General features: G+C 38.6%; 1 protein-coding gene across 1 annotated transcript in view; it reads left to right on the plus strand.

The window, feature by feature from the left end:
* Nucleotides 1-23015, plus strand: part of znf277 (zinc finger protein 277) — a 77257-nt gene extending 54242 nt beyond the window's left edge. The window contains exons 7-12 of the mRNA XM_041216106.1: nucleotides 1569-1701; nucleotides 3970-4037; nucleotides 9521-9617; nucleotides 13353-13395; nucleotides 17614-17788; nucleotides 21212-23015. Of these exons, the coding sequence (XP_041072040.1) occupies nucleotides 1569-1701; nucleotides 3970-4037; nucleotides 9521-9617; nucleotides 13353-13395; nucleotides 17614-17788; nucleotides 21212-21395 (700 nt within the window). The 3' untranslated portion in view covers nucleotides 21396-23015. The remainder of the gene's footprint in view (nucleotides 1-1568; nucleotides 1702-3969; nucleotides 4038-9520; nucleotides 9618-13352; nucleotides 13396-17613; nucleotides 17789-21211) is intronic.
* Nucleotides 23016-23239: the final 224 nt, after the last annotated feature.

The raw sequence follows: 23239 nt of genomic DNA on the forward strand, positions 1-23239 counted from the left end.
TCCTCATCAAAGAGTGTGAGAGTGCAAGAGGACTTTTCAGAAGGCTTGATCATCATTGCATGTGCTTGAGCAGCCTGGTCCTCTATCACCATCGTGAGCAGGCACCTAAAGGATCTAGCTGCATGGAAAGTAACATGAGTTGCCTTTAGGAGAAAGGTCAGCCGAATGAGAGCAAATTCTAGCCAAGCCCCTTGTGCTGGATCCTAGATCTAATGGTCCACTGATCAGCTGAAGGCTGGGCCTGATGACATCATTTAGATTCTGAAGACCCTGAGAGATAGCACCCCAAATATTTTGTGAGCTGATTACCATCGTTCTCTCCAGATGTGCCCGCAAGGCTTGATTGTCAGTGGTCAAGCGTCCATATTAGATGCACTGATTGGTTTCCATTGGGTGGACAAATGTAGATGTCTCTGGTTCAGTGATCTTTGCTATCTGTCTCTGGCCATACAATATGACCCTCAGCATTTTCATTTGAATCTGATGCTCATCCACCATCTTTTATCTTTAAGGAGGGTCCAGAGATCTGAGTGTGCAGCTCTGAAGTCAGCAGCTGACTTCTCTGGAGCCTCCACTTTCCACTGTTAGACCCCACTTTCACATCTGTCTGAGCCAAATGATGACCTCCTGTGCCTTAAATTCACTGTGTTTGATTCCATACCCTTGTGTCACACCCAGTGAAAAATCTTCTTCAGTACTACCTACATTCCTCAAGTAGATTTCTTTGGACTGGTGAATGAAATTGAAATGTTGAATTTCTCTATGGGCGAGGAAATGATTGGTGAAAGAGGTGGCATCTTGTCTTAGGATATCTTGAAGATAAAGAAAATGTTGCTACAGTGCTACCATATTGGTTCCCCTGTAGCTTTTGAAGGTGCCTGATACTTCTTACTACTTACTTGCATTACCGAATCCGTCTACAGGCAAATTGTCAAAGGTCCAGACAAGCTGACAGCTGTCACCGACCCTCCCTCATCTCTTTTCCCAGCAGGTTCAGACACATGGCTCCCCAGGAATGTAATTTAAATGAGAAGACAGAATACTCCAACACAGACGGAATATATTCAGCCTATCATGCCAAATCTTTGAAAGAGCAATCTTCCCCAACAGCCCTGCAAATTTTTTTTCCCTTTAAGCATTTATCCAATTCCCTTTACCATTGAATCTGCTTTCATTAGTCTTACATGCAGTGCATTCTAGATCAGAACTCATTGGAATTTATTCTCCTTGTGTTGCTTCTGATTCTTTGGTGATGAATTTATGTATTCTGTTGAATTACTTGGTTATTGTTCCTGTGGGAATGTTCAAATCACATTTGAATGCAATATTGAATCAACATAAATGAAGCGTTAAAAAGTGATGTCTACTTTGTCTATAGTTATTTTTATCTTGGCCTGAATCCAGTTATACAGTTATGGAGAGATAATTGCTAATTACCTGTAGTAAGAATTTAAGGTTTTAGGTCTTTTAGATGATTTCATGGTTGATTAAGCTATTTGTTCATTGAGCATTTAGCTAAGAGTTTTGAACTTGCAAAATACGTGATTGGAAAATGCCTTTTTCTGCAGTTTACAGTGTTTATATTGTGAGAAAACGTTCCGTGACAAGAATACTCTCAAAGATCACATGAGGAAAAAACAGCATCGCAGAATCAATGCCAAAAATCATGAGTATGACAAATTTTACACCATCAACTATCTGGTAAGATTTGTGTGTAACTTTAGAGTCCAATATTTTAAAACAATATGAAGACAGAAATTACTGTTGGTGAGATCAGCGCGCACACATTTAACAAGTTCAGTGACATTCTGCTGTCCACCATTTATTCCTGGCATTATCCTGTCTATTTTAAATGGGTTAATATCTCAATTAAAATGATAAAAGAATTCAAAGATTGTGTCCCCCAGTTGCTGTCACCAAAATCATTTTGACACTACTAGATTTGGAGTGGTGACCAAACTCAAAGAAATAATTTCATTCAGTATTACTCTGAGCAGATTGGTTGTAAAAGTGCTGTCATGGAACATTTAAAACTGATGAAATTAAGTTGCTCAATAAGCCTGTAGTGATGTTGAGACCTGCTTCATCAGATGTTCATGATTAATGTTTTATTGACTGTCTCTTAGACTGATGGTATGTGTTTTCGAGGATGTGTTTTATTTATGATTAGATGCTCTGTCCCTCAAAATCAATAACGTTCTTAAGTTCAAACATTCATTGATTTATTAAATACATGGAATAGTACTTAAGCAGATGCTTAAAAGATAGTATTTACAACCATACCTGATAGTTGGGAACTCAAATACCTTACCATTTTGACTGCAGTATTCAGTTGATAGAACTCTTTGAATCCAGTACCTCAGTGCATTATGACTCTTTTATTTATATTTTTCTCTTACCCCTACTTTTTGCAAATTCTACATTAGATTAGTATATCTAGTTGGATTCAGTTCATTACTACTCAGCTGTTCCCAAGAGCTCTCTTTCCATTGGGTTAACGAGCCCTGTATAATTCCCTGTTTTGTTTTCACACATTTCTGTCATCACATATAATTGCTGTTTCGCAAAGTGAAACTACTAATTAAAAGTCTGTATTTGATTCTGTATCATTCAGCACGGGTTTGACTCTAAACTCTAATTAAAAAGGATAATGTTTTATCCAAATGTTTTCCTTTTGCAGAATTAGCTGTTGTCCTTGCACCCATAACATTGGAATCTCTGCGAAACCTATAATGAGCATGCAATGGTGTATCTCCAAGCATTTTCTCTCACTCAACAGTTATTTAACATTAAAACCTGCCTGTACTTTGAGGGTCAGTTGCGAGTCAAAAGTTCAATGGTCTTCATCTTAGTATTTCTGTACATTTGGGACTATTTTATGGTATTGCAATTTAAAAACCATACTACCCTATCTGCAAACAAAATCTATGAATTAACATTATTACATTGTAAAGAGATATGAAGAAATAGCACACTTCAAGTCGGACTGATTATCTCTTTCCTTACATCAGGCTGCCCTGTTGCACTTCCAGAATAGACTTAATGTTGATCACCTTTTAGAATTAATTTGCCCAATCATTTCAGCAGCCTGTGTTGCTTCAGCTATTGACAGTGCAGGTGATATGTTTTGCCCTTATTTGTTATTTAATAGTCAGTCAGTACCATTGACGAATCATTCTCAGCAAAATGTAGTTTATGCTTGTAAAGCTGAGGAGTTGTTTTCTGTTAACTCATTTATGCTACATGGTGGACAAATATCCTCTATTAGGCATACTATAAATTGTGGCATGTAAGTGTACCTTCCAAAGAAGATGATCACTTTTTTCCAGCCCCAACAATCATATTTTTACAGATAACTCTGAAATATACTCAGATGTAAGTGGACTCCCCTTTTCTGCCACAGCATGCTACAGTCTCATTAATAGTCAGCCTCAATTTTTCACCCTACAAATGCTTGACTTACTTGCCAGTACCTTGTAACTGGATGCAAAGGATCAAGCAGGTGATATGGACTATGCTGTGAAGATGCGCGGGAGTTTAAGACACGGCCATTTTTGAGTTGGATGCTGATCTCATTTCAAAATGACCTGTAAGTTGACCCACATTTTTGGGTGGGAATTTTTGAGGTTTCAAAGATTGACTTATATGCTGATGCCTATGGGTAATCTAAAAATGAGCTGACTATTCATATGAAAATAATTTGCTGTACTATAAAGTACATTTTCCATTTATTATATAAAGTGCTCCAAAGAAAGTATATACAGCAGAAAACTGACTAAAGATTTAAATTGGAAGTTGATGAGCTGGGCTACTCATGTTTTAATGCAGTTTAGCACTGTGGCTTAAAACCATGCATCTAACTCACCATATCAGTAAAATTCTAAAAGAATCGTCTATTAACCAAATAAACAAGAACAGCTTTGGTTTGTCCTCACAGCTGGGAAAACTATTGTTAAATTCTAATTTTAGGAGCTTGGGAAGAATTGGGTGGAGGTTCAGTCTGAAGATGACAGAGAAATGATAGAAGAGCAAGATGAGTAAGTAGTTTTAAAGTTTCAAACTGCTGCTATTATCACTTTGTGCATATTCTGTATGGGTAAATTTACTTTGTTTTGCAAATGGACCCAAGAAACTAGGAGGAAATTACAGGGCACTAATATAGTCTTGTGATTCAAATTAAGTCATACACCACAAGAATGAAGAATTCGCAGTTCTGTGATTCACCATGCATCATACACCACAGGACTGAAGAAATAGTAGTTTATACTTTCCATCTGCAGCCTGGCGCTACCTATTTGTTTTTCATATTGTTAAGAACACTTTGATACAGTCAGCCAGGAAATTAGTAGCTGATGTTCAGATCTATTCTTAAGGAAAAAGTGAAGTTGAGATTGCTTTGTGACTCTTAACTCATGCCTCGCTTTCATCAACCAGTGCAGAAAGAATAATTAATGATATAGCTTGTTTTTCTCTGTATTGTGGGGCTATGGCACAGAATACATTTGGAGCTGATGGAATGTTGACAAGCCCTGACAGTTAAATTTGTTTATTAGCTGCCTCATATGCTATATATTACTGACTCAGTGATAAGTTGGGTTTGTTTTGTTGATTTTGTTTCTTTTCAATCTTTCTGGTCTTGGAGAGCTGTTTTGTATTTCTGTAAAAAGAATTTGTGTTGCATTAGCACATCGCCAATGAAAAGCATTAATGGTGATTATAGCAAACTTCCCCACGCCCCTCATGATTTGTGCCTTCATTTTCTAGACGCTTATAAACTTTTTAAACATCCCAATCATGTCTCAGAAAATAATATAGCCATAATAACTCGGAGCAATTTCATAGTGATTCATAGGCCATTAAATGGTAATGGGGAAGTTTACTGTAAATTACTCAGTTTCATTCAGTCACAATGCAGAAACTGTCAGTGCAACACAGATGTCTGTTTCTCAAGTGCTTATTTTTGTAAATGGCAAATCTGTGTAATTTTGGTAATATTCTTAATATTCACTTATCATGCAAAAAATTGCAGAATTGCAGGAATTCAGGACATTCAAAGGCAATTATAATATGGGAAAGATGCTGTTAGAATTTGACCCAATTGGTTAGCAATATAAAAATAGAGTCATTACAGAACAGGAGGAGGCCACTTGGTCCATCAACTCCATGCCAGCTCTCTCTTGAACAATCCAGTCAATCTCATTTTTCTCCTGTAGCCCTCTTAAGTTTATTTCCCTGAAGTGCCTATATAATTTCCTTTTCAAATCATTCATCGTCTCTGCTTTCACCATCTTTGTAGACAGCGAGTTCCAGGTCATTATTATTCGCTGCATAAAAAAGTTCTTCTTTACATCTACCCTGCATCTCTTGCCTAAAATCTAACACATGGAGAAACTGGAGTGGGGCATATCAGAGATTTCCTTTGCTGAATATTTACTCTAAGAACCCTGGTTCAGAAAGCTATGATTAGCTTTGCATTTGAATATCATAGTGCAAGTTGTGGTTGGCGATGTCAGGGAAAAAGGGTACCATAGGCATGATGAATAGTTTGTGAAGTTCTACTGTATGGATTATAGATTAATTAGATTTGAATAAAATGCTGAGATACCTCTACATCCCAGCAGTTCTAATGTTCCTTGTGAAAGTATGAGGGTTTGGTTTAAATATAAGTATCTCATTTGGTTGTGCTCTAGTCACCAAGAGGATTGAAAGCCGAGCAATGTTCTTTCCACTGTGGCAGTGAGAGGACCCTGCTGTGGAGTTGCCACCAATGCACTGTTTATCATGGTTTCACAATACATTGCTTCCAATACAAAACGGAGGTTTCTCTGCAGCCTGGCACTGAAAATTATAATAATTGGATAAATAAAGACTTTCAAAGGTCAGGAAGTAAACCACTCATCACAGAGTGCCAAATCTCTGCTTTGCTCTTGCTCTGCATCTTTGATACAGTGAGTCTATATTTCAGCTTCTGGGTAGTGGACCCTGGCATCTTGTTGACAGTGTGAGATTCAGCAATGGCGTTGAGGTTTAAAGTAAAAGGGAGATTTCTTGTTCTGGCTGTTCATTAGTTAATCATTATGTGGCACTAACGATGCTACTGAGCAGTTTAGATTTGTCTTGTTTATATTGGCAGGGTACACCTGTGAAATCTTTTGCCGTCACCTGAAATGGCAGTGTCGTAACTATAGTGGCAGTTTGACTAAGGGAGCCAACTGAGATATTTTCAGGCCCCACTCTGTCTAGTGCACTTAACTACTTAGTATTTTATGAAAGTAGCCAAATTGACTCCACACTAGCATGTATCAGGGATGTCAGCAGAACTATGCACCTGGCACTTTTTGATAAATTTACTTGCAAGCATGTCAGCCTCGTATCTTAAACTTGCCTGTTAGGCCCAGCCTGCTTGTGAATGGGGATGTTCATGCAACTTTCTGCTCCTGTTGATGGCCTGGCTGTCCACTGCTATTCCCGCACGAATGTGGCAAAGCTGCAGTGTTCAACTCTGATGCATTGGTTATGGAACGGCTTAGCGCTGTCTGTACCCTGCTGCTTTTGGTGTTCAGCTTGTGCAGGTGGCCGAATTGTAGTTTTAGTAGATTGTTACTTCATTTGAATGGATGCCGAACACTACCTTCTACACCACATTGAACGAGGGTTGGTTGGCTTGATGGGAACAAGAGAAGGCCATTCATTCCTTTGAGCCTTTTCCACTATTCAATTTGATCATGGCTTATCTGTACCTCAACTCCATTTATTTACTTGTGATCCATAACCCTTAGGTTTTTGTTCAGTAAAAAAACTATTGTTCTTCATCTCAAAATTTAATTGCCCCCCCCCCCCCCCCCCCCCCCCCCCCCCCCCCGGCCTTTTAAGAACATAAGAAATAGGAACAGGAGTAGACCATTCGGCCCCTTGAGCCTGCTCCGCCATTCAATAAGATCATGGCTGATCATCATGTGTGTCGATTTCCACGTTCTCTTCTCACCCCAGTAACTTTAGATTCTTGTTAGACAAGGGAATCAATCTATCCTTGCTTTAAAAATATTCAATGACCCTGCCTCGACCACCTTCTGAGGCAGAGAATTCCAAAATCGCACAACCTCCAGAGAGAATTTCTCCTCATCGCTGCCCTAAAAGGGCGTCCCCTAGTTTTAAAAGAGTGCCCCCTAGTTCTGGACTCACCCACAAGAGCAAATATCCTTTTGACGTCCACCTTGTCAAGACTGTTCAGGATCTTGTATACTTCAATCAAATCACCCCTCACTCTTCTAAACTCCAGTGGAAACAAGCCCAGCCTGTCCATTCTTTCCTCATAAGACAACCAACTCATTCCAGGTATCAATCTAGTAAACCACCTTTGAACCTCCTCCAATGCATTTACATCCTTCCTTAAATGAGGAGACCAAAACGGCACACAGTATTCAAGGTGCGGTCTAACCAATGCCCTGTATATCTGAAGCATAACATCCTTACTTTTACGTTCAATCCCTCTCGTAATAAAGGATAGTATTCCATTAGCCACTGGAACACCTAGATCCCTCTGCCGCTCAGAATTATGCAGCCGTTCTCCATTTAAGTAATACTTTGCCTTTTTGTTCTTCCTGCTAAAGTGAATAACTTTACACTTTCCCACAATAAGCTCCATTTGCCAGATCTTTGCCCATTTACCCGACCTATCTGTATCCATCTGCAACCTCGTGTCCTCTCTCCTACCTATCTTTGTGTCATTTGCAAATTTAGCTACCATGCCTTCACCCCCATCATCTAAGTCATTGATGTGTTTTGTAATTCATTCTTAAATGGCCTAGCTCTTATTTTAAGATTATGGTCTCCCCTGGATTCTCCCACCAGGGGATACAATGTCTCTGCACCCACCCTATCCAATCAGTTTATAATTTTAAAGCTCTCGGTTAGATCACCTCTACACTCAAGGGAATACAAATCAAACTTAAGTGGTCTTTCTTATATTTTAACCTCTAAGTCCTAGTGTAATTCTGGTGGATTTACATTGTAGCCATTTCATGGCTAATGTAGCCTCCCCGAGTGCCCAAAACTGAATGCAGCTGAAACATCACTTCCTTATTTTTGAATTCCAGCCTCCTTGATTTTAAAAGTCTACATTCAATCCATTTGCCTTTTTGATTGCTTTTTTCACCTGTGCACTATTTTTTGTGATTTCTGTACATGGACACCTCAATCCCTTTGTTTCTTCACCACTCCTAGTCTCTCTCTCTCCACATAAAATAGTTAGATTTGTCATTCTCGGGTCAAAAGTAAATGACCTCATGTACTATAGTTTTACCATCTGATTTAGCCCATATACCATCCACACAACTTTTGCTTACTAACTTTGTCATTTGTAAACCTGGATTATAGAGCGCTCTCATCCTTCATCAAAGTCATTAATATATATGATGAAAACTAAGATTCAAGTATGGATCCCTGGGGAACACCACTTGTCATATTTCAACTGAGTGGCATGCTAGGCCATTTGAGTAACCATCAAGAATTACCATGTTAGGAACTGGAGTCACTTGCAGGCCAGACTGGAGAAGGGTGATGGACTTATTCCCTGGAGGATGGTAATGAACCAGCTGGGGTTTTTTCCTGACGGTCTAGAGGTTTTAATGATTACTGGTGTTGGTGCACAAATTCAGTTTCATAATTTGCCTTGTGATTTGAATTCATGACCTGTGGGTTTTCATTTTCATGTCCAGTATCATGACCATTCTACTATTTACTAGTCATTATGTTGGCAGGTACCAAGAAAACACACTGGTAAAGATTAGGGGGGAGGGTCAGCAATCCCTCAGTTAACCCTGAATTCCTAGTGGCGATTTCACAAGAAGCATTCGTGGAGAACTGGGTTCACTTTGGTGGAGAGGGAGGAACGGTTGGGTGTATGAATGGACACCTTTGTTATAACATTTTTTTGCAAGAAAATCCTATTTCTCATTCAGCAGCTCACTAAATATATCACAAGAAGCCTGTTTGAGTATCGTTATTTCAATCTCACAGTCAAAGGCTATAAAAATGTCAAAACTGTTTTTCAGGTTACGTGCTTTATGACGAAATTACTAGATTTTTGGATAATGAACTTAAGTTTCATTTGTTCTGAAGCCAAATTGGCAGCCAGTTTATTATAGTTAAAATAGCACAACGTATTTTTCAGGTTGGTCTCCATAAAATTTGACATAATCAACTGTAACATTGTCATTTGCGGTTTCCTAAATCTCTTGTATTGTTTTATCTGTGACCTTGATCTTTGTTTTACCCAATGAAAGGCATAAAATTGATGTGTTTCTCGATGAATTGGACCATGCAAGTAGGATAAATTAATGTAGCTAGTCAATATCTTATATTGGGCCTAAAATTATCATCTTCTATTGCGATGCATTAGGCTGTTCATGTAATATTTAATAGGAGCATGAGTAGATCATTATATTTAACTTTTATAAACCATTATATTTAACATATAAATGTTGTTTTCTGTAGCTTTATTTTTATGCTCTTTTTACAGTGATTGGTCTGATTGGCAAGGTCCTCCAGTTTGTGCTGTTTGTCTCTTCTGTGAGAAAGCACAAGATACAACTGAAAAACTAGAACTTCACATGAAGGTAAAACTCAGTAAAAGAAAACCATGCAGTTTGTAAATTATCCAATGAGCAATCACATAACAAAACAGCTTATACAATACATCCCTCCATGTCCATATTTAATGGAAAGTGCCACACAGTCCCCGAGATTTTACGACATTCCCCTGATGGCATCTAATAGCTGGCAGCAGCTAAACATGTCTTTTTAAAATCGAATCAACATTTTTGGGGTAGAAGAGCTATATAAATGTGCTATAGTGGTTTCATCTAACTACATTTCAATTTATGTTGTGAAAATAGGCTAATGTATTTCCTTTTTAAACAAAAACACTTTACCTTTGATGTAGATGAAGTAATTTGTATCTGACCTGGTTAACTGACAACTTTTATTGTGTACAGTTTTTAAAGGTATTACTTATTTGTCTTTTTCTTCTCTGCTGTACACCATCTCTGACTGGAAAGGGTGGCAAACAACTTGCACTTAGGTTACATCACTAAAAGTAACATTGGAATGGCATTTAAGAGCGTTATCTTCAAAAATACCATTCAAAATTGTATGGGATCATGCAGCTTTAATGGAAAATTCAGACAGAGAGACCCTGACCTACTTATCAAACCGAACAGGATTTCCTTTCTCCTAGGAACCTCTGTTAACTATTCCTTCCCCTCCCAACATATACAAGGCAGCCAGGGTCCAGATCCCTGGCAGATTTCACTTCCATCCACCCAAATAATATTGAATAGTACAGCAAGGAAGGTGGACGTTTGACCTATGAAGTTTTGCTTTCTGGGGCTGCTGTGTGAAAGGTAGTAATTGGAATTGGTGGTGCAAGCACCACATTTTCCTAATAGAGGGCAGAGGGCCTATAGAGGCTCCTGTCAAGCTGTTGACTCTGCACATTAACTGCTGAAGGCCTCAGTGAGCACCAAGACACCCAGAGGGAGCTTTATTAATTCCAGTCTTCAGGGTGCTTCTGCCTCTTTCATGCTCTCGATTGATTTTTCTGGGGCTGTTACAGCATCTCTGCTGCATATGCCATCAAAGTTTACTCAGCTGCTCTGGCAGGTTCTCTCTTAATGGTGGGAATCCTGCTGGGAGCCTAATATGCACATGGAACAAATCCCAGTCCAAGAAAGTGGGTGGTGATTGGGTGGATATAGAGGGGTGAGTTGAAGGCCAACTTTGCTGGAGCTTCTTCACCCGCTCCCTGCCCCCAACAAAATAAACAATTGCAACCCTACAAAAGAAATAGAAGAATCAATCAGCATGTGCAGACACCACCCTGCATTCTCATCCATTTATCCTGCTATCCCACGACTACCCTTAGCACAGTGTCAAATGCTACACCTGTGATGACCTGAAAGCAGTATAGTTACAGCAGTATAGGAAAATTTGTAATTTCTGCATAAGTTCTATGAAATCTATCACTTTCTAATGTTTGAAAAGGAATTTTAAGAGTTTTCATCAACTGTGAAGGGATCAATTGTAATTTGCTTGGATAACAAGAAACACTGGTCCATGTGATCTGGCAATCCTTGACCTGGAAGCAAGTTGAGCAAGGAAGGAAGTTAACGAAGACGCCATCTGGCTGGCAGACACAAAAGAGGGTTGCGAGCAGAGGAGCTGGAGAGTGAAGACGATCAGCGCACAGAGAGAGATAAGCACAGTTCTTGTGAAGAGAAGAAGCAAATCACTCTCAGGGAGAGGTCAGATTTTCTGTTTGACAGAAAAGGAGACAGGACCTCTTGAAGACCTCGCTAAAAAGGTCTAAAGCCTGGAAAGCTATGATAACAGCTCGGAGATGTTAAAGAGCTGGGTGTTTTCCCAGAAGTAGCCAAACTATGAACTAAGGTGTTATCGGTTGATCAGTTGAAAAGGAACTCTGGAATGCTGCACCAGCAGGTCCATAGAAGTGTGCATTGCTGATGATAATTGTACCCATGAAACTCGAGGGTGAAAGCTGTTGTCGGATAGGACTCCTGACGTACCCTGAATGAAGAAAGAACAGCATAACATGGGACTGTGTAGCTACATAATGCCATGCTTGCATGGGGAGTGATGCAAATGCTCGTGGTTGTGTCAGACGTATCTTTGTTGTATTGACTATTTAAAATGAAATTTGCCTTTTAATTTGAAGCATCATCTGCCTATCAATTCATGTTTAATTAGTGTTGGTTCTGATTCATGTTGAGCTAAGAGCTACAAAATTGGAATCTTGTTGGTAATTTCTTCACTTAGAGGTCATTCAGTAAATTTGCTTATTTTGGTTTATGGTTCCCCCATGGGGATCGTAACAGTACCTTACAGTCAAAAAACTGGATGGCATAGCTACAGAAAAAATAGACAGCACACAAGAAAACTGGCAAAAAATACTAACAGTATAACTAAATTTGGCTATTGAGGTGTGTATTATTTAACATCAATTGAATTTTGTCCCTACTGTGAATTTTGAAATAATTTCATTGCATTAATATTTAATAAGCGGTTTATGAAATTATTATATATCTGAAAATATAATTAATTTTAATATTGACACTGAAAATATTTTAAAAGGCAAGCTAGCTAATTGGGAGGAGGCTAGAGCAGAGATAATTAGTAGGATTATGGATTATATTCTTTAATCACTAGGTTTAAAACCACCTTAGACTTCTGGGATAAAAGTTTGTCATCATATGAGGGTGTGGTGAAAAGATCTTGTTCAGTTTCAACCTAATTACTACTGCAGCTGCAAGCACAGCATAACAGCTGTCTATAAATTCTTAACAGATTTGGAATCTCATTCAGCATGGTCCTTAAGGATTGCTGTTTCACATTCATAATGAACCCTGATCCCTGACATTAAATTGTAAATGTTATCAAGATTATGGCTGCAGCATCCACATCTCAGCACATCTAATAAACTTTGGATCATCTTGCACAGTAAAAAAAATAAGTTCAATGAAGCACTTCATTTTAAATATCCTAAAAATAGGAAAAATATGCCATTACTTATAAGTTACAATGCTTAGCGTTTGAATTGCAAATACAAAAAATTATTATTAAATTAACTTAAAATTTTGTTTAATTTGAGGAACTGGGGGGATTAAATTTGTTCGAGTCATGCCGTTTTAGACTTGTGTTGATTCCCTACAGGCAGGCTGCACCGCTGGTCCACATGGCCCACACAACGTTCCAAATTATCACTGTTAAAGAAAGGCAGACTCTCCCTATAGGAATTTTGTGTAGTCTAATTTTCAGAAGTAGTTACTAACAGCACATCGATTAAGCTTCTAAAAGTTGAACATTTAAAATAGTATCCCAAATATTTGAACTAATAATTTGTTCCATTGTTGTTTATGACCTTGAAACAGAACTTACTTCATCATTCCTCCTTTTTGTAGACTTTATATTATACTAAGTTTTCAGTTTAAGAAATTATAACAAAGAAAAAATTTGCTGTGAAATTGGAATCTAACTTATAATTGGTTGTTGTAAAATACATATATCCGACCTACAAATTTATTTAACTGTCATGATAAATTCAGGGACTCGTGATGTGCTAATCTGGAAATATCCCAATTGTTTGTAAAATGCTACACAATGTTGAATAGATGACTGTAAATATACTAGGAAAACTGGATAAAGATTGTTTGTTCCGACATCACGCTGATTCACATTCAACTTACATTTTATTAGGGTTGGAATTGATAAAATTTTATTCTTACCCACTACTGTTTGATGTTGTTTGACATTAAGCTGCCTGTCCTATTTTGTAGGTGGCTCATCACTTTGACCTTCTGAAATTGAAGTCTGAAATGGGTGTGTATACTTTTTAAATCCATTATATTGACATTCTCTATTTGATCACTTTGATATTTTCTGCTATTGATTGGGGTGGCAGCTTGTTGCAATATGGGACATAAGTTTGCATCCACAGTTTTCCCACATGGTGACTTCCTGATCTGAAATGTGTTGCTATATGCAGGTGTTCAATGGACACGGAGTGATTCCTAACAGTGAAGGAGGAAACGACAAGTTGCCTACTGTGCCCTATTTACTAGTGGTTCGACATAGAGCAGTAAATCTCAGTGCATCCCCTTTGTGGCACCTAAAAACTTTCAGATGGAAAAAGAAGAATAAACAAAAAATTTTTAAAAGATAAATATTCTGTTTAAAGTTAGACAATTTAATATATGCCCTAATGGAGATATTCAGGTTTTTTCTGCTTGTATTATAGTAGTAAGGCTATTGTTACAATCCCCATTGAAGACCAATAACTTTCAAGAAGAGATGTGAATTTCCCAGTGACCAATGCAAAGGATTGCAAAAAAAGATTTCACGTTTTAAGACATTTACTGTAACAAACAAACTACAATCAACATTGATTAAACATAACTTCGTAGGCAACTAATACACTAAATTACAGAACAGGTATCCCCACCCTTAATCCCTTAACACAACGGAAAACCCCACACTGCATTTATCCATTTTACCATGCTCTCATTAGACATGTAGTCTTAAGTTTAAAGTCCTACTCTTCCTGACATTTCAACAGGCTCTCTTCTCCCTGCTTTGATAAGATGAATCTTTCAGGATCCCTTTGAACCAACTCCTCTTCACTCAACCCTTTGAGCATAATTGAACGGACTCCGTCATAAGCTTTGTTCTGGTTGTTCTGTGGTCTTAACTTCTCACAATTCTTGGCCTCGAACATGGGGTCTGTACCCAGCAGCCCTTCATTGGGTGGTTAACCCAAAGTATCCTTTTCTCCTGCTTGGCTTGTTGTGATCACCCGATTTACATTTGGTCTCCCTATTGTAGAAGAAACACACTTTGAGCAGCAGACACAGTATATTAAGTTGAAAGAAGCACAAATAAATCGGTGTTGCATCTGGAAGGATTGTTTCTGGCCCAATATGGCTCACCACTTTGACCTTCTGAAATTGAAGCCTGATACTTCCCAATTTCTTCTATCTCACTGATTCTGAGAGTCTGCAAGTAGCAAGAACAGCCAAGGGTGAAAGCTGACACTTGGGTTTCAATAGGACTTGTCCTGGGCACCTTGTCCACATGACAACCAAATCGCCTGGGCCTGTCACCAGAGTTAGTAGGAGGTCACGTGCCTCTTTTCACTACACCGTTTTACCTTGAATTAAAGGAGACAGTTTAAACATAACCATCTTATAAAGCCTCACATTTGCAATACCATCATGATAGATCCAATTTAGCCCTTGTAATGTTCTGAAAGAGCCCCATGTAGCATGTGTTTTTAGTATTTTTGAAACATTCCTCCTGACCAAAACTGTCAACTTGTGTGGGAACTTTTTTCATCATGACACCTATGTTGTTTGTCTAGTTTTGTCACCTGCTGTGAATGAAATCAATCCAACATTATCTATGTAAAATAATCTATAAGATGGAAATGCTGGAAATCCTCAGCAGGTCAGACAGCATCTGTGAAAAGAGAAACAGAGTTATCCTTTGAGATATTTTCACCAGATCTGGAAAATGTTACTCATGTAACAGATTTTAAGCAAGTGCAGAGGCTAGAAAACTAAGGAGGGAAGAAAGAAGAAAAATGCAAGTCTGTGATAGCAGGAAAGGAAGTAATCAAACATAGCAGCAGAATCATTATTGGCACCTTCTGTCTGAAGAAAATTGGAGTATTGGTTTTGATCTGAAATTGTTGAACATGAGGTTGAATCCAGAAGGCTAGACAATGCATAATTGAAAGATGAGGTGCTGCTCATCAAACGTCCCTTGACCACCATTGTCGGAGGCTGAGGACTGAGGTCAGAGTGGGATGGAGAATTAAAGTGGCAAGTGACCAGAAACTTGGGGTCGCATTTGCAGACTGATCGAAAGTGTTCAGCAAAACGATCACCCAAGTTATATTTGGTCTCCCCATTATAGAGGAAACACACCTTGAGCAGCGGACACAGTATGTTAAGTTGAAAGAAGCACAAATAAATTTGTGTTGCACCTGGAAGGATTGTTTCCTTCCCTGGGCTGTGGGAAGAACAAGTGTGCCATCTCCTGCGCTCGCCTAAGTAGGGAAGCAGTGTTGGGGATGATGCAAGAATGGATCAGGGTGTCTCAGAGGGAGTGGTCCCTTTGGAATGCTAAAAGGGGAGGGACAGGGAAGATGTGTTTGGCGGTGGCATCATGCTGGGGAGGTGGTGGAAATGGCGGGGGGAAGGGTGTATTTCATTGAATGTCGGGGTTCGCCAGGTCGAAGGTGAGGACAAGAGCAACTCTATTGTGATTCTGCAAGAGAGGGGGAAAGGTGAAGGCAGAAGTACGAGAAATGGAGTGGATGCAGCTGGGGCCCTTTCATCCATGATGGGAATCCTCAGTTTTGGGAACAGGATGATGTATCGAAGTACTGATATAGAAGTTGGCTTTGTCAAACCGGATGCAATGAAGATGGAAAATCTGGGAGAATGGATTACTGTCCTAGTAGGCAGTGGTGTGGGAGAATGTGTAATCAAGGTAGCTGTGGGATTCACTGGATTTGTAGTAACAATAGTTGATAGGCAAACCTCAGAAATGAAAATAGAGAAGTCATGCAAGGGAAGCGAAGAGTTGGAGCTAAAACATGTTGAGGCAAGGGAGGGGTAGAAATTTAAGGCATAAGTGATTAAGTTTTTCTACATTAAATATACCAACTCCTCTGAAATACACCGACAAACCTATTATCTCAAAACAAGATGGTAGATCTGATTTTAATTCTTTGGGAATCAAGCAAGCAGCAAGGCAAACAGTAAGCTGTCTTGACCTTAGCCATGTAAGGCCTGTGAAATTTTAACTCCCAGGTCTCTTCTGCATGTCTCCGAAACTGGCAGGAAATGGTAGCTAGCCAGTGGGCTGAAGCGCAATGTCAGGAGGCCTTCACAGGGGCCTTAAGTCAGTTAAGTCTTAGGGAGGGGATTTTGGCAGCAGGGGAGGCCTAAATTTGCCTTGTGGACCTTGCTTTTTCAGCTCCACAAGCAATGTTTGTAAGAACATAAAAAGACTTACCTGCTTGGATTTCTTCTAGTCCCAACTGCTTCCCTGTAGGTTGGCCTAGTGAGATAACTCTCTCTTCCTCTCTTGGGCCCATGGTTAAAATGGCAGTCAGGCCATAATGATGTAATCGGAGCCAATCTGCACATTTACAGAAAGGTCCTTCCAGTTTCTGGCCTGTTAGAAGAGCAGACTAAAATTATAAGACTGGAACCATTGTGGGTGAATTGCAAGGGAAAATTTAATTGCCTGTTTAAATGGACAGGCACAGTTAAAATCATCCTTCCAATGTGTGAAATGCAATTCTTTTTAACTATTGTCTGGTAGCCTTTGCCCTAATCACATTCCTGTGGCCCAAACTTAACTTGGTAGCAGAATTGTAAGATAAATCGACCTGAAAATTCTTTTTAGACCAAATGAGTAAAAACCTTTAAATCTGACACAGCCATTAAAATCTCCAGTTCAATCCTTCATCTTTTGAGTTAACTGACTTTGACAGGGATACTCGGTCAAGGTGTTTCAGATGACCTCAGCACTACTGAGCTAGGAATGGAACAGAAAAATATAACCAGTGTTCCAGCTCCCAACTTGCTATCTAATGATGCCTGTTGAAAGTGTGTTGAGTGAGGTTAAGATTGGACTCATCTGTGATGTCTTCACAATCATGTTATCTGTGATGTCTTCACAGTCATGTCATCTGTGAATTTAATGAATGTCGTGTTGATGATGAAACAGACTTGTATGCTACTGGGAGTTTTTGCAAATTGTGACCCCTAAGGACATATCACATTGTCTGCTTTAAAGTGTAATCTCCCAAGTTCTAAGGAAAGCCCTCGTAACCTTATATCAAAGTGTTCTAACTTAATAACATTATGGAAGTCACTTGAGGGATCAGTTGGTCTTTTCCTGTCATTAATTTCATTTCTACTTATGTTTACTGCTAATTTGAGGTGCATTATAACATTGTGCCATTTTGGAGCCATTTTATCCTGAATGTGCTGGGAAAGTAGTAATTTTTAAAATTTTTTACAGGTTTAAACTTCTACCAGCAGGTCAAATTAGTGAATTTTATCAGAAGAGAAATTCACCAGTGTCACTGCCACAAGTGTGGAAAAACATTTAGCTCAAAATCAGAGGTTGTAAGTCATATGACTGAAGCAAACCACATTATGTCACTGCTAGATAAATCTGCCTGGGATCAGCCACAGTAAGTGTTAAGTTCAAATACAGTAAGGCCCCATTTTACAATGTTTCACTTTATCATTGATCATGTAATGGGGCCAGGATTCTCATTTAGTATTGTGAGTTTCATTTTAAAGTTGTTTCGTGCTGGCTTAACATAGGGCCGCATGACCTGATCACTGCCATTTTGGAGCAGTCTCTCCTGCTCTCTTACCCTTTCTTTTGCTGCCAGCTTCTCCTGCTCCCTAACCACCCACTTACAGCCTCTCGTTGCTGACCCTCTGGCCCCCAGCCTCTCCCATTCCTTGACCTACCCTTTTGCTACATACTCTCCAGGCAGCAGCCTCTGCTGATCCTTGACCTTCTCATGACCCTTCCTCTCGCCAAACGTCTTGCTTCCCGACTCCTCTGCTTGCCACTTCCCTCTCCTGAACCCTCACTGACAAGGGCTTGGTCTATGGGTGGTAAGAGGCAGGAAGAGCAGCTTTAATTTCCTGCAAGTAGGTTTTTTATCTCCATTCAGAAATATGTTCCAAAGATGACCCTTCATCTGAAGAGCTTCCTGACACATGTTCTAAATTAGCCTTTTATTAGTTTGATCATGTGTTCTTTTAGTTTTTGTCATGGTTTATGTTTGATGGAATGTTCTGGGTTTATATTTTGTGATTTTTTTTTTTTATCCTATGCTTCTGTAAATCAACTCCAGTCACCACCTCTCAAGAACGAGTTTCCCCAGTCTTTCCCTTTAACTCAGTTCCCTGATGCTGGGGGATCAATGTCATCACTGCTCTCTGAACCCCATCCAGGGCTTTATTCCTCACTTGTCTTAGTGGCCAGAACTGGACATGACGTTTAGATGCTGTCTGACCAGAGCTCTGGTCTGAGTATGACCTTCACAAACTTGTTTCCTACTGCTTCCTCTATATAGTTCAGAAATTGGTCTGTGTTGTTGATTGCTGCTCTTCAGTGATTGAACATGCTGAGATTGGATTTACTGGAGCCCCAAGATATCCTTCATGATTTTGTCACCGTTTGTGGACTGTTTACACCATTCTGTGGCATTTTACTTATCCATATTAAATTTCATGTCATTGTTCCACTGATTTGTTTTTCTAACTCATTTTATGTGAATTCCTTCCACAAATTTAATTATCCTTTCTCATTTGGTATTAGTTTCGGGGAATGCGGGCAATGGCACTAGACTAGTCATCCAAAAGCCCACGCTAATGCTCTGGGGATGTGGGTCCCACTACAGCAGCTGATGGAATTTAAATTCAATTAATAAATCTGGAATTGAAAGTTAGTCTCAGTAATGTTGACCATGAAAATGTCACTGATCGTTGTAAAAACCCATCTTGGGACTAATGTCCTTTAGGGAAGGAAATCTGCCTTCCTTAGCCAGTCTGGCTTATATGTGACTCCAGATCCACAGCAGTGTGGTTGACCCTTAACTGCAATGGCCTAGCAAGCCATTCAATTTATGGGCAATTCAGGATGGGCAACAAATGCCCATGAAAGAATAAAGAAAACAATCATTGGCTATTTTTACCACTATACACTGAACTTCTGAATCCAAAATATTAATGTGAATTAATTAGTGATTGCAACATCTGCCCCCAAGTACTTTATTTGGGTACCTGCCCAAACCCCCGCTTAACTACTCGTGGTGGTAGTGAGGCAGGGGGAGGGAGGAGGGGAGGCAATATTGTGTTTTCCCCTAATAATTGAGGAAAGTGTTGTAAACCAATATAAAATAGTGGAACATGTTGGTTCTAGTTGTAAGTTTATGGTTGAAGAAAGGACATGAGAGCTAAAAAAATTATTAAGGAATTTAATTTCACATGTACAGACAAAGGGTTAAAATTCCAAATAAGGAAGACATTCAGCACATTTCTGCTTGTGCCAGCTGTTTGAAAGAGCTATCCAATTCATTCCACACCCCTGCTCTTCCCCCATGGACCTGCAATTTATTTTTCCTTTTCAAGTTAATATCTGATTTCCTTTTGGAGGTTACTACTGAATTTTCTTCCACCAACCTCTTTTTATTGCATTCCAGATTTATAACAACCTATTGCATTAAAAAAAATTGTCCTCATCTCCCCCTTAGTTTTTTCTTCCAATTATTTCAGATCAGTTATCGGAAATAGTTGCTCGCCATTTACTTTTTCAAAACCATTCCTAGTTTTGAACACATTAAATTTTCCCCTTTTAACATCTCTGTTCTAAGGAAAGCAATTAAGACATTCACACCCTCCATATATAAAATTTAAGTGATAAATAGGAAAACTAGAAATTTTTAAAATCACAGTGACAGTTTACCCCAGAAGCAAGACAAAGACGAAACAGGAGATTCAAAACAGGAATGAAAGGGGAAGTAATGGAAAGCAGTGGGGGAAAATTCTAAAATATGCAAACAATGAAGATTAAAATTACAGACAGACTGTAGACTTTGCGGAAATTATTTGAGATTTTAATGAGGGAAAGATGCACTGCAGAAATTCACCAAGGCTCCTTCAGCAGCACCTTCTAAACCCACGACCACTTCCATCTAGAAGGACAAGGTCAGTAGCGGATAGGTGGGAACACACACCATCCTGACTTGGAAATATATCGCAGTTCCTTGACTTTCGCTGGGTCAAAATCCTGGAACTCCCTTCCTAACAGCACTCTGGATGTGCCTACACCACATGGACTGCAGTGGTTCAAGAAGGCAGTACACCACCACCACCTCAAGGGCAACTAGGAATAAGCAATAAATGCTGGCCTAGCCAGCAAAGCCCACATCCTGTGAATGAATAAAAGAACAATTAAGTATGAAAGATCATCTGAATGACCAGGATTTAGGTTAGAGAGTGAACATCATATAGTGGGACAAGACATGTCTGACCAATGTACTAGAGTCCTTCGAGGAATTTACACATCTGCCAGATAACCTATCAAAATTGCAGGAAAGCATTTGATTGCTGTTTCACATAATAAATGGGCAATTTCTAAGTCATTCTTTGGAAGGATTTTAATCAGAATGCTTGTTTTCCCACATAAGTTGGGTCCAGCTGACCTTCAAAAAAATCAGTTTCAATTGGGGCACAGTTCTTGTAGAGTACTGAAGTTGATAGAATGCTCCAGTGACTTGACTATATTCAAATAAACCAAATGTTTTTATTAAACTTGCTGTTGCTGAGGTATTTCCATTATCTGTCAATTTCTATGAATAAATAAGCACCACATTGAAAACAAGTTATCTATATTAGATTGAACAGAGGATTTTATGCCTTGTTAGGAGCTCCATATATGTATGTTAAATATTTGACTACTTTGAACAGCAGAACTTGCAATGTATAGTTGCAGTGGTGATATACCATCACTAACCATATATGGTCTACAGTTAATTTAATATATCATGTTTAAATGTTATTTAATGCATTGATGTTATTGTTTCTGTTTGTAGGTATTACTTTCCTACCTATGAAAATGATGCTCTGCTTTGCTCACTGTCTGACTGTGAGAGTGAATCCGTGGCTGACAACCAGATAACAAACATTCCAGTCATTGCAGAAGATATTTCAAACTTGCAAGCTTTAAAACAAAGCAGTATTCTAAATCTCCTACGGCATCCAAATATCAAGAATTAGCATTCATCCTTTCTCCATAACGAAAGAATTATCCATCATTTTAATAGCCAAGCTTCTAGTAATTTATTAATATAATGGCAACATCAAAATACCATGCCAATTTAACCTTAGTGATGTTAGCTAATTTTTTCTGGTCAGGAAAATGGCGATACTCTGATGGGTGATACCATTGACAAGTATTTATACGTTTGAAGTTGATCAGATAATTTGTGAGCAACAGCATTTTAAATGGGAATAATCGCAACCCACTGCTGTGGGTTGCAATTATCCCCATAAGAGAACAAAATATTTTTGAAGTAATTAGTTTCATTGTAATTTGTCAGGTCGTTTAATCTTTCCCATTAGATTTGTGAATTGCTTCCCGCTTCATCCTAGATATGTCTAATGGAAACTGAATTTGAAAGAATACTCAAGCTCCAGAAAAGGCGCTAAAATTATATTGGTGACCTGCTGGACATTGAAATTAAGAATTAAGCTTCTTTTTTAAGCTTCCATTTTCTGCTCCACCTTTAGGGAAAGTTATAACTGTTACTTAGCAGTTTCGTGATTTGAGTGAATAGTTATTTTTAACAACTGAATACTACATGCCAGTACTTTTTTTTGGCATACTGATTAACATGTTTGCATAAATTCCTAACTTTGCTACTTAAAGTTGTGAACTCACTTAAGATAATGAATTTTAAAATATCACAGGCATGAGGAATGAAAAAGGTCCTGAAAAGTTAAGTAGTACTGCAGATAGAGAAATCAGTCTTCTATTATATTTAAGTGTTACTGTCATTTTACACTGTAGATAGAAAAGTGTTGCATTTCTGTGTCATCACATGTTGGCAGCTGTGCTGTGGCATAATGGAAATGAGCACAGGAAGTGACTAATGGATACATTATCCCAAGGTGCAAATTGGCTTTTGAAAGATTTGATAAACATAAGTAATATATCTATTGTAAGGTTAACTTATTTATTAGTATCTTAACATTAGGCAAGCCAAGGAGGAAGACTCTCAAACGTATTTTTTAGGAATTATTATTGAAATATTCTTATGACAGTTACGACAATCTAATGTTAAAGTGACCATGGATTTTCTACCTTGCTAGTTTGGTTAATTCTAGATTTTTTAAAATAAAGTTGAAGTTTGTATTCCAGCTTTTCACATTAAGTAAGTCTGATGTGTGTGTGTGTGTATGCGCACTTAAAAGACTATATCACAGTTATTAAATATATGAAGCAGGCAGTGGTATTCATTGGAAACAGTTGTATGATTTTCATTTTTGCTTTGATTAAAAATGAATGCAGAAGCAGTTAAACAATTTAACCTGTCTCCATGATGGAGCAGAGGGCATGTTCCCTGGCTATGCTAGCAAAGGTGGCGTTAGGTCTTTGTTCCTGTATTACAATGTCAAAACCATGAACTGAGGTTTTCCATTATGTTGTGCATAATTATTTTTGAAACCATTACGAAATGAAACACTAAGTTTTTAATACTGTGGTTGGAAACATGGAAGTGAAAGATTGTGTTCTGCAAATTTGTTGTAGGGTTAAAAAAGCTGCAGCCTCACTTTTTCTCTCATCGCTTGATGTAATTTAAAACAATCATGCCTTCAATAAATTGAATTTCTCCATCCATTTCTTAGGCTATATTTTCCTAATAGCTAATAGTAAATCTTTGATTTTAATTTTATGGCCAGAGTCTATTTTTGAAAAATCTCTCTTTCTAAACTATTTTTATTTGGCCCTGGGATGTGAGTATCATTGGCTAAGCCAGCATTCATTGGCTGTCCCTAATTGCCCTTGAGAAGGTGATATTGAGCCACTGCCTTGAACCACTGCAGTCCACAGTGCTGTT

Source organism: Carcharodon carcharias, chromosome 21 (genome assembly GCF_017639515.1).
Source record: "Carcharodon carcharias isolate sCarCar2 chromosome 21, sCarCar2.pri, whole genome shotgun sequence".
NCBI classification, from domain to species: domain Eukaryota; kingdom Metazoa; phylum Chordata; class Chondrichthyes; order Lamniformes; family Lamnidae; genus Carcharodon; species Carcharodon carcharias.